Source organism: Xiphias gladius, chromosome 7 (assembly GCF_016859285.1).
Source record: "Xiphias gladius isolate SHS-SW01 ecotype Sanya breed wild chromosome 7, ASM1685928v1, whole genome shotgun sequence".
Taxonomy (NCBI): Eukaryota; Metazoa; Chordata; class Actinopteri; order Istiophoriformes; family Xiphiidae; genus Xiphias; species Xiphias gladius.
The window spans coordinates 4128863-4148194 of NC_053406.1; the positions used below are offsets into that span (position 1 = coordinate 4128863).

The following is a 19332-nucleotide window of genomic DNA, read 5'->3' on the forward strand; positions in this document are numbered from 1 at the left end:
GTCTTCAGAGCCAACTGATGCTGACTCAAGTGATATCACTTGAGGCAACTTATCAGATTTAACACAGCTCCCTCTGGAGCCACAAAAAACTTTATACAACTTTTTCACATATGCAACAGTACTTCCCAATTACCTGTAAACAGACCTTGATGTGTAGAATTGGTGGAGTTCCCCGTTAAGGGATCACCAAAGTTATTACATTTCAATCTGTGGGGACCATGGATGTCTGTATCTAATTTTAATGGCAGTCCATCCCATAGCTGTCAAGACTTTTTAGTCTACACCAAAGTGGTGGACCGGTTGTCCATCATTGCCATACCTGGAGGCACTAAGGATAGTGTGTCTAGAAACGACTGAAACACATCAATCAGTCCCACTGTTGCACTGGGTGACCTTCATGACCATAAACACACACACTGTAGTTTACTTTGGCTCAGTCCGACAAACATTGTCCTGCTTCCGGAAATACTCACAAGGTCACCAAATGTGTATTAATCCACGGCTGAAAGTAGTCCCCAACAAATCCACTATCTACACCTGTTTGAGTTACGTTTCCTAAAATCTACTGTTCCCAGCTATTTTGGGAAATTCCTTTTTGCTGTTTGAAGAAATCAAACTATATATCCATGTATATTTTTTAAGGATTTACGTCTTCTGTAAGAACCAATGGGTTTGGGGTTGAGTGGCACAGACAGGGTAGGGAAGGATTGTTAGACGGACTACGGGTGTTGTTTTCATGCAATTTGTTTAGAATAAAAAAAAAAAATAGAAAAACACTAGCCTTATACTTTAAATTTTCAGTGATTTTACACATCTATACTTATTATACTATTATGTATTTTAGGTCACAGTCTAAACCACAGTAACTTGCAGTGTGATAATATTTTAGTAAGATCAAATTCCGACATTCTGTCTTATCAAGTCCTAGTGTTGGAGTGTTCTCACAGTAGCATTCCCATATCTCCCGAATAAACATGCACAGAGTGAAGGAAAGGAAGATGTACTCCAGAAGGGAACTTAATGCTAACTGGAGCTAACAACTTAATGGATTAGCTTCAGTCAGCACCGACGATTTTATTGAACACAAAAATATGATTACATCTGAGAACAGAATGGAGAAAATCAATCATTTTATAGGGCAGTGCCAAGGTGAAAGAGGAGGGGGAAAAAAACTAGAGGTTGTAGTTTCAGGAAAAAATATGAAATACAAAATTATTTTAAATAAATAAGAAATATGACTCATATATAAAAGTCTGGACAGGTGGAATGTAAGCTTAAGCAGTAGTATCAAAGTAAGTCAAAGAAAAGATTTTCAGTCATTTTAAACCAATTCGCTTTCTGATAATGTTCCACCTTCCATTTAGTGGTACCAATGCCATTAATTTGTAAATTCTCAGTAACTTTCAAATTATTCCACCAATTTTTCTTACAAATAAAAGGCCCAAAGTCCACAAAATTTTCATTGCAAAGTAAGATGTCTGTTCAGAATCAGTAGGCTTGATGTGGTTAGCAAACTTCTGCTTTGTGGGCTGCTAAAGTTTTCCGGTTTTGCTTACAAAGATTACAGTTTCCCTCATTTGTTGTGCATAGCTGCTATGGTTCCCCTAGTTCTCCCTCCATGGTCCGGACCAGGACATATAGCTCAGCAAGACCGACTACAGATGCAGCAATCACAGCTGATATCACTCGCTGGAAAACAAGTGTCAGACACAAAAAAAAGTTAGGTAACCCAAACTCAACTTAACATTTAACATTTTTTAAAACACTGGGGTGAATCATTGCTAGTTTGTGGTGACCGCAAATATGATGTAAACATGAACTCATCCAACAGACTTGGCTTTTACAGCCTGTGGTGTGAGCTCATCAATCACCAAAATATTTGGTTGTGTTGAACTGGTTTACTTATGTTGTATGGTGTTTCTCGTGTGGGGATGTGTCCAGTTACACAGCAAACAATATGAACAGCCGTCAGTGTACTGCAACCCATAGACTGAATCAACACCTCTAGGATACAATGTCCACAAAAACGAGTATGACAATTATTATACAGGTGAGCGAAATTAAATGGCTGCTGTATTGGATTGCTCAGGATTTAGCTGGGTGTACCTAATAAAGTGGGAACTCAGTGTACGTACTGTAAAATTAAATGTTCTCTTACCGCTGTAGTCTCTGTGAACAGGTACTGACTGCCCATGTACGAACAGGCAAAAGCAGCAACTACTGTTACCAGGAAATTGAATACAGTCACCACCACTGCTTTGACTGATCGCACTGCAGAAAGAGAGGGGAAAATAAGTTGACAGTCAATATGATGCGACACAATTCAGCTTCTGTTTATGGGAATTCTGATAATGTAGTAAGCCGTGGACACAAAATCAATTCAGGTGATATGAAATTTTGACACGTAACAAACCTTGCCGCCCAAAATCTGCTAATGTCCCATTCCGGTTGATTTCCTGGCGACAAAGAAAGATATTCATTACATAGTAAAATATGTGCAATACTTTCTTGTGTCTGATAGGAAAACTAGCCTGCCCCAAAGATCTGAACTGTTCACATGAAATATCACATGTCGCCATGGATGGATCTTACTATGGACCTCTGCATGTCTTCATGCTGATGTGATCTCGAAAAAAAACCTCACTGTTTCATTAGCTCAAGCAATGTGCTAACGTGTAATTTAAAGTGAAACAGTGGGTCACGCCATGATTAAAACGACTAGACAATGTATGATTTTACAGTACAGTCAAGTAAGTGATAAGATCTCTACATGTCGTGATATACAGGATTTCTACTATACAATCTCTAACACATCTTGCCCCTGAAACACTTGTCCACAAAGATACATTTAATTTTAGCATATAAGAGCTTTTACCTGAGTGTTGACATTACGTGTGATCCTATTGTATTCCTCATTGGCCAGTTTGGTTTTGATCCTCTCCAGACGTGCGACCAGCTCAGGGTTCTGAAGTTAGAGAGAAAACATCTGACTTAATGTTACCTGTTTCCAGCGGTGGTCCTGATGATGTTGGTTTAGTTTCAAACAAAGTTCTCTCCCTTTCCCTCTCACTTACTTAACCAGGATTATACTGCACTCACATTCTATGGGAGTAACTGTTGGAACTTGTACTTGACAGTGACTAAAGACAACCTGTACATATTTTCTCATTCAGATTTGCTAGAGGCCACCAAGATGCAATGTGCTTCCTGGATAACACGATACAATTATGAATACAAATCAATTCTTATTTCACAGCAAACCAAACATTTCAAGTGTAAACCACAAATTAAAAAAATCAAGAAAGTAGAGTCGCGGCTTGGAAACTTAAGCGCTGTGACCAAATGTGACTTATTCAATGATAATAATTATAACGAATCATTACATTTGTATTCACATATTTTCTTGTCGGTGACATTCATGTCTTATCACCTCAGAACTGCAGTGAATGCAGGTAAGAAGCAGGTAAGCAGGTAAGAAGCTTGTTTCTGCCTTGCTCCCCACATTGCTGTGAATGCAGCATAACACAAAGGGATGTTTTACAGGGTGGCAGAGATAAAACATAACATGACAAACACGTGCATGGCTTCACTTACTCTGGGAGGCTTCACAACCTCAGGTAGGTGCAGTGAGCTGTCTTCCAACAACTCATGCAGGAAGAAAGGATGCCCTAGAAAATCTGACATAGCAACATTATGTATTACTATCATGGCTACTTAAATATTGTAAAACAGTTTAAATGATTAAATTCTGGTCTACGAGGCTGCATAACAATTTGAGACGCCTCACTTGCTTCAAACTTGCATTTAATGCTTTCCTTTGAATTTGCTTTAATCATAAACACTTCACCTACCTTCAACAGGGTCAAATGTTTTAGTAATTTTGGGAAATATTGTTATATGACAGCTATCGAGTCAAGAAAAGAGTAAAACGAAACTGCCCCTAAATGGACCAATGTCTCTAGTTTGCACAATAATTTCATCATCTATCATATTAGTATTCATAAAGCTGATGCAGTCAGCAAACAGTGTCATCTGTCACCGTATATAGACATGTCAAAGATTTCCCATTACCTTTGTCCTGAAGGTATTTCTTGAGTTTTCTTGCTGTACTGAAGGACAGGGTTGCTGGTCCTGGCTTCATAAGGATCTCCTCCACTTCTTCTCTCAGGCGTTGTGGCAGAGGTGAGCCTGTCTTTTCCACTAACTCTGTCACCTTATTTCTGAACTGATCCCCGACGACAAATGATGAGGCCATGGCTTTAGTCGAGACTACTCTGTCTGGGAAGTCGGATTTTATGCGACGCAGCTATCTAAACACCTCTATTTCCAGGCTTGTACGGTGTGAAGCAAGACCTGCCAGCGAACGTATGCTACCAAGAAAAGGAGCAAAATATCATATCTGTACCTGTTTTACGGTAGTATACATTAAAATTGAGCTAACAACAGCTGGGGGTAAGAATATAAAACCATGCAAGCAGCCATGTTATTTACCTTGTGACACGATGACGTATTGGCTCACATGACCAACTGTATGACTTTATTTTTAAATTGCGCATTTTTTTCAAAATTTAATATTTTAATAATCTTTGAAAAACGTTCACGCTTATTCGACAAATGGACAATGACGTTTTATTACGAAGTCCACTTAATTGTTGCTCGCTACAGTACACGTGAGCTCTTTTGATACCTTCATGGGTCCTTCGTGAGATCATAAATCCAAGAGTTCAGAATTTTAGCAGGCCTGAAATTCAATATAGTGTCTCGGTGAAAACAAAACTAAAATTTAAACAAAATTACTATTAGAGACTGTTGTTTCACTTTATGTCCTCGTAACACATAAATTCTTAATTATCTTCTACTACCTATATAAAAGGAGAATTTTAACTTTTACGCTTAAGTTTTTATCTTAACCTCTAAATTATTATTATTCGCATCTAACTTTGGGATTTATGTCATTAAAAACTTACATTAACCAGATATTTTTGTGATATGAGTTGTAGCCCTTCACTTTTTAACTGGATAAATGTAAACTTCACTGCAAGATAATAATAACAGAAGTTGGCTAAAATTTCACAAAGCTTTCAATCATCCCTTGCTATTACAAAATTTACAGACATTTTAACGGAGAGTGTTGCCATCCACCGGTACTTCAGAAGAAAAACAACACAAAAATGGAAGTTATCGTTTGTTAAGCCTGTAGTTCTCGTAAGTGCGACTCTTCAGCGTTCCGCTGAAAGCAGCATCGGTGTCCTGCTGTGCATGCGTGTGTGTGAACGTGCAGGGTAGGAAAGATGGCGGCCTCTGCGTTACGCCGAGGCTTGCTAAGCACTGTCAGTAAATACAATAAGAAACACGCACACAGGATACTGAGTGTCGCAGACAGCAGTAGCGGCTTTGAGGCGTACAGACCGCGGTTACAATGTCGAGGCTGCGGACTTTCCGGCGGTGTTCAACAGAGGAGGTTCATGTCGTCACGGTAAGCGACTTAGCCAGTGTCCTCCTCTGTCAATGCTAACATGCTATAGACTTTAGCTAACTACGAGCTCTTCAAGATGGCACCGTCAAGACACTGGACACGTTGTTGTTGAGTTGACAGAGGCCTTGAGTTGGTGCCTGCATCATGAGCTTGGTGTGTAAATATGAACTGACATTTAACAGCAGAAAATGAGAACAGGACAGTCGTCCTCTGATTCTTACTAGCTAGCAAGGTAACCAGCCAACATGGATTGAGCAACACCTGACTGCCTCCAACCTGCTGATTCAATACCAGTTAAATCACAGTTAGAAGAAGTTAACACTCATAATGGAAGATCTTTTTTTTTTTTAATGATTTGACAGATTAGGATTGGTAGTATTAATTGATACCCTTAAACCGATGCAACAATCTGTAAAGTATCGGTATATGTGTCCGACAGTGTCAGAATGAATGTGTTGTTAATTGAAGGCATGTTCTTAGTTTACGTTACCTAATAAATGTTGTAGGATTTAAGATTGAATGTTGGAGCAGTTACTGTTTACATAGCACTTCTACTGTATAACATCACCCTGTTAGTACTTAGTAAAAGTCTACATATGTTAGTAGTACATCCTCTGTCGTTCCTTTTTAAGGGTAGCATATGTGCTGTTATATATTGTCCACCATCAAATTGCAAAATACTCATATTACTTAATCAAAGTGAATTTTGTTTGAACTGGTGCAACCATGTTAACGAACGCAGCATATCAGAGTGGCACTGTCATCAAACAAGACACACAAGAGAGCCATTAATCTGCATACTTAAATCGGATATTGTGTTTTAGCAGTGAGCTTCATAAAGCATAGTGATAAATTGAAATTTTAAAGTTCCTATGTTGATCATAATAAACTAAGTCTTTAATGAGTTATGCAAAAATACTACTCTTGAACAGTATGAGATGATACATAAAAATACTGCTCTTTTAATGATTTATTAGCCTATATTGTAGCTATGGCTTATAACAGCTTTAAATTTAGTTTTGCGCTTCAGGACCACCTTTGAAATGCAACATTGTGCCTTTTTTGTGCATTTCAAAGGAGGTCCTGAAGCCCAAAACTAAATCTAAGAAATGCAGAGCATGCTTAAAATGGACACAAACTTGAACTTATTATCAAAGGGAAATGGTTCAACAAAGAAACAGAAGCTGTGTTAAAAGTAGATTAAAGGCAGTCAATTTACAAGTAAAAGGTTTTTCATCGAATGTTTCTAATAATTACTTTTATAAGACATAGCTATAGTATAGGCTAATAAATTACCAGCAGTATTTTTTATGTTTTATCTCTTACTGTTCAATAGTGGTATTTTTGCGTTACTCATTATAGCCCTAGTTTGTTGTGACAACCAAAGGAACTTTAACATTTCCATTAATGCTACAAAAATATGCCTATCACTCAGATTTACAGAATTTAGCCTTCAATAAATGACATATTTCTGTGTTTGTTAAAGTGAAATCACAGCAGTTGCCTGAGCAGCTGCAGTTCCATAAAATGTCTCTGCTCTCTGTCCTCATATGGCACTAAGTTTTGATAATGATTGGCTTAAGCTTCTCAGCATCAACTCAGTAACATCAATTGAACTCACCTGTTGGTTTTCAGTATCTTTTGTTTAAATCATAGTGATATAACTTTCATCACTTTTATTACTGATTGTTCCAAGTACAGATCTCAGGTTTCTGCTATAGCCAACATTTCCACTATGAACACAAACTCCTGTTTTTGTTCATATAATTCTGACTGATGCTGCTGCATAAATGAAACCCCTTTGTCAAACCATGACCAAGCAGTTTTTTTGCCTCTGTCAGCCTGGACATGTTGTCAGAGCTTACAGACTTAGTGCTATCATTAGTAACATGGGCACAGAAATGTTCACTGTGTACACTACTGGTGACATTATAGTAAATTACCCCAGACATGGCCAGCTTTTCTGCTTGGCGTTCAGACCAGCAGCAGTGACTTGTGATGGAATAAAAGGAATTTGGCTATGGGCCACCCAGTGCAAAGAAGTGGGTCTTATTTTTGTAGCTGCCTTCATCTGATCAACCAGGAATGGGTGCTGATAGAAATCAGAACATAACAGAAAGAAAGAGATGAAGAGTGTACCTCAAGAGAGCTGAGTGTAGCCTTTTGTGAGGGGATGTTAAGGTGGGTGTACAGGTGGGTGAGTGCCCCCACAGTGGTTGGAAAGCAGCAGTGATTCTATTCTATCTATCTATCTTCTATCTCTAACTTTAGTTTATGTAACAACGTGATGACAGATCAGTCGCATAATGACCTGCATTCACTCCTCCAGGGCAGAAGAAAAAGGGTGATGTGAAATAGATAGTTCCTCTGTATATTGGCAGGGCTAGCTTGTTGACCAGAGATAGCTGTTGGCTCAAGCAAGTTCCAGGGTTTGCAATGGATTTGCTATATTTAGATCTGATTCTGTGTGGCCACACAGTGTATTGACATTTCTCAGATTGTAGCAGAGGTAGAAACAACAGTAAAGCCCATGTTAAAACTGGACTAAGGTTCTACTATGGCCAGGTGCTGGAGTTTATGTGTAGTGTTGTGAAAACATCAATACATTCCTGGGTTTTTAGAATATTTTATACATCTTTACAGTGCTTTCTCTAACATAACTGGGACATAAGGAAAGTATTTTTTAGCTTAATAAATGTACAAAAGTGAAACGTAGGGTGTGTGAAGTATTGCAAGAGGTCTGTACTTTCTGTCATTACACTGTCACCAAGAAATAATTTTTTACTAATGCTCAGATCTCCTTAATGTACATTATAACTACTGGTTTTGATGTTATTTACCATTCAAATGGTAGTAATTGTGCCCTTTTCACCAACAAAAGCTGTTTTAAAAAAAATCAACTGAATCTCAGTGGATTGTAAGGTTTAGGATGGATTGAATTCACAAAACATGAACAAAGTTTTGAATGTAAGACGTTACATTCAAACACTCATAGATGGAGCACTCGTAGATGGATTTAGGCCAAGTCTTAAAGTTGTAAAGAGAGGTTTCATATTTATAATGCTTCTCTTACATGCAGTGGTGGTTGAATTAGTGGCATTGAGTTAATTGTTTCAGATACTGAACAAGGCAGACTTGAATCAAAGTGCACCTATGTTAGGAATGGACAATATTTGTATCAAAATTGTAATTGTGATTCATACTTTTTATGAAGTCTCATTTATATGGTAGCGCATTTGCTTTAGCGGGGAGATTGGCTGCATCAAAAAAGCACTCATAATTTCTGTTTAAGTTCAAAACAGTCTTTATTATGGGCTATAGCAATGATACACAGCACAACCTCAGGGGAGCAGACAGGGTTACTTGACATCCTATGAATAAACATGCAGTAGATATAATGCTGCATTAAAGGAGTGTTGGAAATGTTTGAATCTTTTCATATAAAATGCAATAATGCGGAAATCCAAGAAGGAAACGGGCTTGATCTTTCAGCCTTTAAGATATTTGACAGAAGATATCTTCCATTTTATCAACATCGAGAAATAACCTGGAAATTTTACTTTTAACATGCTTACAATTCTGAAGAGAAAACTTGGTATACAGGATTTTATAATCTTAAAATTATCACATTCATGTTGTTAAACATAATATTAGATAAGATTGGATAACACTTTATTGATCCTCAGGGAAGGAAATTTGGGTGTTAGCAGCAGCAGAAAGACAATCAAAGAAGTATAGATAAAAATACAGTACAACAAGAAAAGCAAATGAGCAAACAACTGTACAAAACAACAAATGACAAGGTAGTCTCCCAGTCGACTGATCGATTTGTTGGTAGATACGCTCTCGTCCGACCAAATTCTCATTGGTTGGACAATTGCAGGTGTTAGTTGTGTTAGTTTCATGAGGAGAAAAGCGCTACATCAATAGCCTTCCAGGATTTGTCCATTATTTACTGCGGCGGCGGGAGGGACAGACTCCCGGTGAAAATCGGGGGTGGTTATGCCGTCTGTATTATAATAAACTGAATTTCTTTAGGTTGTGGACTGCTGATCAAACAAAACAGTTATTTCAACATGTAACTTTTGACCTTGATTAATTGTGATTTGCTTTTTTTTTTTTTGCTGTTTTCCATTTCATAGACATTTTATAGACAAAATAATTCATTAGTTGCTGCCCTACTAATTACCTTGCTAATATAGTTAAATGTCATTTCTCGAACGTTAACTGTAGTGATATTTTATGTTTGGCAAAGAAAATCTACGTTTTCCCCTGTTTTTTGCCCAAGCAGGAAATTAAAATAATCGCCCTTAAGCTTTAACTGCTGTGTAGCATGAGAGCATTCCTCATTTTAACTAGAGGTAATTGCCCTGAGCTAAGGTCTTTTTGTTTTTTAACCATATTTCCAATACTAAAATCAGGTTACTTGGTGATTAATTTTGTCCAATACACCCATGATATGAAAATAACCTGATACCAACCTACTGTGAAATATTAAATCCCCCTGTCCATATATCCACCTCATTAATCCCCCACTCTTCATCTCTGTTGTGAAGATTAGCTTTGCAGGGAGCACAGAAGTATGCATGTTATTTATTTGAAGTGACCAGCTGTTGTTGTCACTGGTAATATGTACTGTAAGTCTGTGTGTGCATGAGTGCGTGTGTGTGTTTCTGTTGTTGCAAGGCTAAAGACGAGGACATAGAGATTAGGTCAAATGGTATTTCTGTTTATTGACAGCTGACAAGCGGAGATGTTTTATTCAATCTTGTCAAAGTTGTGATTGAGATTAGGATTGAAGGGAAGAGAGAGACTAAAAGGAGGCAGCAGGATTTTCCCTCCAACAGGGATGGATGTATATCGTCTCTATAGGAGGGAAAACCCTGAAGCTGTTTCTCTTCAAAACTGTGAGATTTCCTGTTGAGACTCCTCTGGAACTTACCAGTTGTTTGTGTTTGTCCATATATGATTTTGTTTTGATCTCAGTTACCACGTTTGTACAGCATACAGACCTATATTTTAGTTTGGTGTCATATGCTTTTCTTTTGATGGCTTTTTTTTTTTACACATACATGCAGAGTCCAGTGTGTAATGGTGTTGTGTTTTGGCAGGAACAGGCCTGAAGGGAAGATTTTGGAGACAGTGGGAGTGTTTGAGGCTGTGAAGCAGCACGGCAAATATGAAACGGGACAAGTAAGACACACACACACACACACACACACACACACACACACACACACACACACACACACATTCTAAAGCAAATCGTTTAGGTCCATTTTAGACTTGTTTTTGAATATCACTGTACTCTCCTCTGATTGCACTATGTGGTCTGTTTTTAAGATTTGATAAATCAGTAACTTTGTTTACATCTGCGTGATCCTGTCGAATGACTGTAATCCCATCTAAATTATTCTTTATTAAACCTCCCACATGTATAATCTCACATTGACTTATCCCTTTGCTCCTTGTTATTGTGCTCTCCTCAGCTGTTTCTCCACAGTGTGTTTGGCTACAGAGGCATCGTCTTGTTTCCCTGGCATGCACGACTCTATGACAGAGACATCACCCCTCCCATGTCTGACAGGTAAAACTCCATTTCTGGTTGCAGACTGCACCAACAGGCCTTATGGGTGACACTTTTTTAAAAACTTTGATCCAATTGTCTCTGACTGACTTTCTTCCTTCAGCAAACCTGAGCCCCCAGGAGCCCATGGTTCCAAGGAGGTGAAGGGGAAGACTCACACCTACTACCAAGTCTTGATTGACACCAGGGATTGCCCTCACATAGTAAGCTACTGTATATTTTTCCTTTATGACCACCAACTACTACTACTACTACCTTACATTTCAGAGACATCTATATTGCCCCTAGAGATCTTTTAGAGGGAGTCCAGATGGGCAGGCAAGTTCAGATGATTTCAGTAATTTTTTTTTTTTTTCATTATTCATTATATTTGCTGCATATTTTTAAATGCCAGATCATTTTGTTTATGAGAGGATGAAAAAGCATTTGAATCATTAATTTCATCATGGAACACTAATATGAACACTAGCATTTGAAAGTTTACAAAATCTGTTAACAATATATTAGCCAATAGTATTTTTTTTTTTTTTAAATATAAACAATTAATTTACATTACATTACTTTTTACATTTTCAGTGTAAAAATCAACTTCACACTACTCTTTGGTCGACAAACTAAGTAATGGAGACACTGTTTCTAAAATACCTCCGACAAATCTGCCATTTCTGTACTTATACCCCGATACTGATATATCTGCAATAAGCTAATGCTATATATTGGCCTAGTCATTCATCATTCTAGCTCTAATTTTGAGTCACTGCTCTCAACACGAGTCTCTGTCGAGAGAAGGCCGGTTGTTTTTCCTCTACCAACCACTTGTAAGTTTGACAACCAGTCACCAGTCTAGATCTCACATACTAATTCTCAGTCTTTCCAAGGTAACAGTTCATAGTATGCCATGATTATTTTTGCCAAAAATTAAAATTAAAATAAATGTATAAAGGCATAAAGGGACATATGTGTGCACATGTGCACACATATGTCCCTTTATGCCTTTATATAGACACATTTTGATCCTGTTAAAATGTAGGAAGAGTATGGATAGGGGATTTTTAAGTATTACTACTGTTAAGCAGTACCACTATTGCAAAAATCTTGATGTTACCTATCCCCAAGTTACACTCACAGTCAAACAGACAATTGGTAAAAATATATAACTGTTCTTAGAGTTAATTCATACTGGCATTAGAGGCTGTGAGTTTGTGAAATATCTTACATTTGTGTTGATGACACTTGCACACATTCTGTATAGGTACATTTTGATTGTCTTCATGTACAGTGCAATAAGTGGAAATGTTAAAGGGTGACTAAGCCACCACTGTGGTAGAATCTAGCTGTGGCTGTCCATTAATGTCTGAGTTAGAAGCTGTGTGACTGTTGGTGTGTGTTGTGTTTGGCAGTCTCAGAGGTCTCAGACAGAGGCAGTGACGTTTCTGGCCAACCATGATGACAGCAGAGCCCTGTATGCCATCCCAGGTACGCAACCATACACAGACTAGTCAGGATGCACAGACTTCACTGATAAAGCACTGACATGTTGGCTGCACAATACCATTGGATTGTCTATTATATCCCTTTTCCAACTGTTGTCTGTGTTATTTCTAATAAAGCTTTCATTATAAATGAACATTCAAGCCATTTTCTCATATGAATTCCGGACAATGTCCGGAGATGCCTTTTCGCACATGTAGCACACAACAGACTGTCCGTGTCACATGTGTTCTCACTTACTGGAAATACTCAATTTGGTTTAGGCGAGGAGTGGCGCCTGGGTAGAGCGTGCAGGATAGAAATGTCATCAACACGCCCATCCCCTTGCTGTGAATTCTCCGGACAATGACCGGCTCTATTCACACATCAGCTCAATCAGACATTACACAAACTTTGTACTAGGGAGCTGACAGGCTAAAGTCCATTTAATGGCCGGTTCAACTGATTCAGACATTTGTGTTCACACATACAGCTCCCCGGGTAATGTCTAGATACGTTCAGGGTTGCAGTGCACGTGTGAAAACAGCTTCAGATTCTAAGCATTACATTCAACATTCACCTCATAAAGTAGAGCTGAGTTTGTTGCTTGTCAGTAGTTTAGTTCCCATAGAATATAAATCTCCCCATTTGAGATGGTTGTAATTGTTCTCTGTCTCATCCCCATGTGACTGTGTCTTTCCTTCAGGTCTGGACTATGTGAGCCATGAAGACATCCTGCCCTATAACTCTACAGAGCAGGTCCCCATCCAGCATGAGTTGTTTGAGCGCTTCCTCATGTACAACCCTGCCAAATGTAAACACTCTTCCAGAGTTTCCTCTTCAGCGTCCAACACCAGTCTTCATACAAACTTTTTCTAGTGCCCATTGGTTCACTTCAGTGACTGCGTATATACAGTTAAGCACATAAGTATTTGGACAGGAACACAATTTTTGTAATTTTGCCTCTGTACACAACCACAGTGGATTTCAAACAAAGCCATCAAAATGTGATTGAAGTGTGCAATTTCAGCTTTATTTCAAGGGGTTTAACAAAAATATTGCATTAACCATTTAAGATTTACAGCCATTTTTATACATAGTCCATCATTTTCTGAGGCTCAAAAGTAATTAGATAGTTGACTGACAATCAGTTTCATGGCCAGGTGTCGTCTGTTATTTCATGACAAATTAAGCAGATAAAAGGTCTGGAGTTGATCGCGAGTGTTTGGTGGCTGTTCATGGGAACTCTCAATATGTTGTCCAGAGAGGTGTAGCTGCAAATGAAGGAGGCTATCAATAGGCTGAAAAAACAAAACAAACCTAGCAGTCAGATGGTAGAAACTTAAGGATCGGCCAAAGCAATAAGTTGGTTGATTCTTAAAAAGAAGAAATGCACTGGCGAGCTCAGCCATATCAAAAGACCTTGGAAGACCTTGGAAGACCATGGAAGACAACTAAAGTGGGTGATCAGAGAAATTCTTTCCTTGATGAAGAAAAAACCTTTCAATACAAATAGCTAGGTCAAGAACATTCTCAAGGAGGTAGGCCTATCATTGTCAGAGGCCACAATCAAGAGACGCCGTCATGAATGTAAATACAGAGCGTTTACCACAAGGTGCAACACACTGGTAGCACTCAAGAACAGAAAGGCCAGATTAGACTTTGCCAAAAAACATCTAAAAAAGCCTGCCCAGTGCTGGAACAAGATTCTTTGGACAGATGAAACCAAGATTAACTTGTACCAGAATGATGGGAAGAGAAGAGTATTGAGAAGGAAAGGAACAGCTCTTCATCCAAAGCAAACCATATCATCTGTCAAACATGGTGGAGGTAGTGTTGTGGCATGGACATGTATGGCTGCCAGTGGAACTGGGTCACTGGTGTTTATTGATGATGTGACTGCTATTAGAAGTAGCAAGGTGAATTCTGAAGTGTGTAGGGCTATACAGCAAATGCTGCAAAACTGACAGGATGGTGCCTCACAGTACAGATGGATAATGAACCAAAACATCCTATGAAAGCAACCCAAGAGCTTCTCAAGGCAGAGAAATGGAATATTCAACAATGGCCAAGTCAGGCCCCTGACCTTAACCCAACTGAGCGTGCGTTTCACTTACTGAAGACAAAGCTGAGGGCAGAAAGACCCACAAACAAGCACCAACTGAAGGCGGCTGGAGTAAAGGCCTGTCAAAGCATCTCAAGGGAGGAAACTCAGCATTTGGTGATGTCCATGGGTTCCAGACTTCAATATAGGGGCCTATATTTATAATCATGTTGGTTTGTCCAAGGGACTATGTATAAAATGGCTGTAAATCCTAAACGATTAATGCGATATTTTTGTTAAACCCCTTGAATTAAAGCTGAAAGTCTACACTCACATCTTTATGGCTTCGTTTCAAGTGCACTGTGGTTGTGTACAGAGGCAAAATTGCGATAATTGTGTCATTGTCCAAATACTTATGCACCTAACTTTGCATAGTCAGGTTTCACTTACTGTGTGTGGGTGGGTGTGTCTAGATATAGATAGATATATATCTATATAGATCTATATTATATAGATCTATATCTCACAATTGGTATGTTGTTTTTTTAAGTACTAAATAATACATTTCTCTAAAGATGACATCATGTAGACATCGGATTCATATAACAACAAAAAAACAAAACAAACAAAAACTCATATGTAGTTTCACCTTTGGTTCAGCTGCTATAGGCTCCATTCACTAGACAGTGACAATGTAGGAGAGAGAGAATACAGTGTTTTCACTAAATATTTGTGTGTTTCGTCCTCCTCTGTAGCTCCTCCATTCACCGCCAGAGACACCCTGAAGGCATGGCAGGAGAAAAACCACCCCTGGCTAGAGCTCTCAGACGTCCACAGGGAGACCACAGAGAGCATCCGAGTCACCGTCATCCCCTTCTACATGGGCATGAGGGTAAATGAATAATACTTAAAAAAATAAGGAGTTTCTATTCTATCATCTTTAAGCACGTCCTGAGCCACGCATGCTCAAAGCTTGTCTACATTGCATTGGTAGTATTTGGGTCTGCCAGTTAAGACACTGGCCTTTAGGCCTCTTTTAACTTTTATTTGTTTTGATTATGTACTCCAAGGCATCTCTGTAGTCCTTTCATACACTAATGGACATACTTTCTTGTTCTCAGGAGGCCCAGAACTCCCATGTTTACTGGGTGAGTAGCATAGTTTTATCTGTGGGGAATATCATGTGGAATGGTCCAATAGGACAATCACAGCTAGCAGCTGATAGACTTCATTGAGACAGTTAACCCTGCCTGTTCCAGCAGAGTCTGAGTATTAACATATTCGTGTGTGTTGTCCTATGACAGTGGCGATACTGTATCCGTCTGGAGAACATGGGCAATGAGGTGGTTCAGCTGAGAGAGAGGCACTGGAGGATCTTCAGCCTGTCGGGAACCCTGGAGACGGTCCGAGGACGAGGAGTCGTAGGCAGGGTCAGCATACCAACACATGCATGCACACAATATCCAAGATTGTCTGGGGATAGTGTCAATTCACCTTTTTGACCAAGTAAATTTTTTTTAAACACTTTGACCTTTTAATTTCACAACTTTAAAGTAAATACTAAAAACTTAAGACGTTTATTGTATTACCTGACTGTAGGCCAGCTCTGTTGTTACCTGGTGAAGCACTGTAGATGCTGTACTGCAGCATACTCTAAATGGGACAGTCACAAACACAAGGATTACAGCAGTTAACTAACTATTCAGTCTCTTGTCACTTTAAATATAAAATTTGGAGGAACTTAACCCCATATTCTTTTGTGTGTGTGGCATCACAGGAGCCGGTGTTGTCTAAAGAGCAGCCAGCCTTTCAGTACAGCAGCCATGTGTCTCTACAGGCCCCCAGTGGTCATATGTGGTGAGTTTGCTCCTTCGTACATCAGTTTACTGTTGCATACACCTCACATACAGTATGCTACATATTCTACTATTTTATGCATGTTCCAAATGGTTAACCTTTTGATTTACTGGAACTGCTGGTCAGTTCATTTTTGTACCTCCTATGTGCACAATATCCACTCATCTTTTCTGTATTTTTGTTTAGGGGGACGTTTCGTATTGAAAGGACTGACGGCTCCCACTTTGATGTTCGCATTCCTCCTTTCTCCCTGGAGAGCAACAAAGATGACAAAGCACCCCCCGCTGGCTACACATTCTAACTGCGAGTAGTCAACTCCCATCTGTGAGGCCCGGACATGCAGTCAGTCCTGGATGTGCCTGGGTTGTCTAGAATTGTCCTCCTCTGTCTTTGCCTCAGCCTTCAGCATAAGAATAGTGTGTCAGGTTATGCAAAAGGAAAATATAGCATTTTCTAGATCATCTTCTAAAAGCAGGGCAACCTGGCCTTTTTTTCTGTCAGAGTGCACCCAACAGCAGTATGTCATTGATTAAATCTTATAGGGTAGAAAAACCAATGCGCCCTCACTCCATGTTGTGTTTGAAGAGGCATGCCGGGCTTGTGGAAGAGAACGGGGAGGCAGTGAGGGGAGTTAATGTTGCCAAGCAGAGCTGGGCATGCTCTGCACCAAGCAGCTGAAATATTGACTAGGTTGTTTTTATAGTTGGAGAATTTCCCATTGAGCTCTGGATTCATGAAAAGAGCAGCATCTCCAGCTGAACTTAACAGGGGCCTCAGTTGGTTACTTCAATTCAACCAGAAAGCCATCACTGAAACTACACATTAAAAAATACCTCCTTCCATAATGATCTTCCTGTTGGGATTTCTGAAAACATAAGACTTTTATCCTGAACCCGTTTTCCTGCCAACAGTTTTTTTAAGCATAAAACTATCCTGTCACACACTAGTAATGTCTGGCCTCTGTGGGACACTTATGAGAGGGAAATCTGATTGAAGTCTGAGCTGGTTACATTGCAGAAGTATTTTCGTCTTACAACACAGAAGCACAGTGGATGGAATTAGGATCTGTTTGACACTGATCAACAGAAAAAGACTCTTAAATATCAAAGTGAATTCAGATCTCTTCAAATGAATATAAGTTAAAAAAAAAAAAAACAGTAATTTTCAATGTCAGTGTTCAGTTTCGCCACCTTTTAGCAGTAGTAACAGCCTTGAGTCTGTAAAGAGGTTTCTCTGAGCTTTGCGCACCTCAGTACTGAAATTTTCCCCCATTCGTTAGTGTAAAACTCCTTAAACTCTGTCAGATAGCAGCTGTCATCCTACACATTCTGGATTAAATGTACCCACTTCACAAGATTTGTGGTGGTGTTTTGAAGCCACCCGGACCATCTGTAAAGTAGCATCTCCATGCGGCCACCACCAGACTTTATGCTGCGTTCATGTCATATGGGAAGGATGGCAGAGATGGAAAAGTTCCCATGTTTGCAACTTGAGTGTTCACATCATAGGACAACTCAAAATCGTTGTATAATGACAAACTCGGTTTGTGAGGGTTCAAAATACTGTACATTGACAATATAACACTATTAAAAAATTACATTGACCGTTGGGCATAACCTGATGTAAGGCGTCCATGTTTGTTTATTTTTCAGGCACTTGCGTATTATTAAGCCCCACGTTGGGTACAAGTTGGAAACCTAGAATTACGGCCATTCAGTATTATAGTGGGACGCTTAATTACGATCATTTTTACAGAGATCTGGTTTCTCTTGGTCATTAAAGTCATATTTTCTTGATCAATGCATTAATTATATTCACTGATTCAGTGGTGTGAAAGATCAATCTAAAGTAAAGGAGGGCTGAATACTTTCTTTATAAGTAGTGTATGTGTTCACAACCAAAAGTGAGTCCTTCCTTTCCTTGAAAGTAGGGGAGGGTCAGGTCTTAGTTACCTTTGAATAGCAAATGCAGCACACCATATAGTAATTAAACCAAGCAGTTGGGAGCCAGTGTTGTGGCTAACAGGAGAGAAGTGTGTGTGTGTGTGTGTGTGTGTGTGTGTGACACGTGTGTATCTTCCTCTCTGCAGTCTGCTCCTTGTAAAAACCAGAATGAAGTCTTCAGCCTGTACACATAAGCTGGATGTCTTTTGTTAAGGCCGACTGTTTGATTTTGCAAGCTCTGTGACAAGGAAAGTAATGAGCCTAAAATTTCTCACTGGTAAAGTGGGAACATAAAATGACATTTTTGTTTTGATAACTGATTTGAAACAACTATGATGGTTGAAATATTACTGTAAATAGAGATGTAATTAAAGGCAAAGCAAATAAATATACCTTTTGAAAAATATATCTTGATTTATTGTCTAAGTTTGTAATCTAGTATGTCTTAAACGTGCTCCTGCAAAGCAAGATACTGGTGTTTTCTGTTGTTGGAGAGAACTAGAAAAAGATTCTCTTGTAGAACCTTTATTTAATCGAACCAGGCTGGATTGTTTATTATATTTTAATCAAGCATTTAAAGTTTATATGCATTGAAAGTCTTCATATACTGTTTTTCTCGTATTATTCAGATGCTGCTTATATAAAATGGGGGGGGGGGGCATTTTATATAACAGACAGAGACCACTTTTAGACCCCAGTGTAGGTTTAGATTGTTATAAGGACCACATTAATGTGACTGTGTGGATGCATGAATTCCACGCAGCCACCACCAGAGGTCAGTGCAGGCCTTTCCCTGCTCACTGGTACAGCTACATCACTAATAACTAGGAAAATCTCTCGGTTTAAAAAATAACATTGTCTTGCTTATCGACAGATAAATACACTCAAGGCCATTTACAAATTAGTTTCTTGCTCCTACTGTTTTAAGCAGCAGAATCCAGGGCACAAAACAGCG

At 39.0% G+C, this 19332-nt stretch overlaps 2 protein-coding genes across 4 annotated transcripts; one reads left to right on the forward strand and one right to left on the reverse strand.

Moving 5' to 3' along the window:
- Window positions 1–1011: 1011 nt before the first annotated feature.
- On the reverse strand, window positions 1012–5262 carry tmem199 (transmembrane protein 199). 2 transcript variants are annotated; one of them, XM_040130772.1, is made up of 6 exons: window positions 4072–5262; window positions 3595–3668; window positions 2876–2965; window positions 2414–2456; window positions 2159–2271; window positions 1012–1689 (listed from the first exon to the last, which is right to left on the reverse strand). In XM_040130772.1, exons 1-6 carry the CDS (start codon window positions 4253–4255, stop codon window positions 1594–1596), a joined length of 600 nt encoding a protein of 199 aa, XP_039986706.1. In that variant the 5' UTR covers window positions 4256–5262; the 3' UTR covers window positions 1012–1593. The 2 variants fall into 2 exon arrangements, with proteins under 2 accessions (XP_039986706.1, XP_039986705.1); XM_040130771.1 differs by having other exon boundaries at window positions 3595–3677.
- On the forward strand, window positions 5202–18783 carry poldip2 (polymerase (DNA-directed), delta interacting protein 2). 2 transcript variants are annotated; one of them, XM_040130769.1, is made up of 11 exons: window positions 5202–5476; window positions 10588–10669; window positions 10966–11063; window positions 11167–11266; window positions 12464–12539; window positions 13240–13347; window positions 15333–15469; window positions 15699–15725; window positions 15882–16007; window positions 16355–16434; window positions 16621–18783. In XM_040130769.1, the coding sequence occupies exons 1-11, from the start codon at window positions 5292–5294 to the stop codon at window positions 16733–16735; spliced, it is 1134 nt and encodes a 377-aa protein (XP_039986703.1). In that variant the 5' UTR covers window positions 5202–5291; the 3' UTR covers window positions 16736–18783. The 2 variants fall into 2 exon arrangements, with proteins under 2 accessions (XP_039986703.1, XP_039986704.1); XM_040130770.1 differs by having other exon boundaries at window positions 10594–10669.
- The last annotated feature ends 549 nt before the right edge of the window (window positions 18784–19332 follow it).

Bases quoted from the DNA above. Each gene is read 5' to 3' on its own strand.
- tmem199 (XM_040130771.1), bottom strand. From the start codon at position 4,255: ATGGCCTCATCATTTGTCGTCGGGGATCAGTTCAGAAATAAGGTGACA. The intron at 2,457-2,875 runs GTAAAAGCTCTT...CTTTGTCGCCAG, and splicing joins CACGTAATGTCAACACTCAG to GAAATCAACCGGAATGGGAC. The intron at 1,690-2,158 runs GTAAGAGAACAT...CTTGTTTTCCAG, and splicing joins TGTTCACAGAGACTACAGCG to CGAGTGATATCAGCTGTGAT.
- poldip2 (XM_040130769.1), top strand. From the start codon at position 5,292: ATGGCGGCCTCTGCGTTACGCCGAGGCTTGCTAAGCACTGTCAGTAAA. The intron at 13,348-15,332 runs GTAAACACTCTT...CCTCCTCTGTAG, and splicing joins CATGTACAACCCTGCCAAAT to CTCCTCCATTCACCGCCAGA. The intron at 15,470-15,698 runs GTAAATGAATAA...TCTTGTTCTCAG, and splicing joins CCTTCTACATGGGCATGAGG to GAGGCCCAGAACTCCCATGT.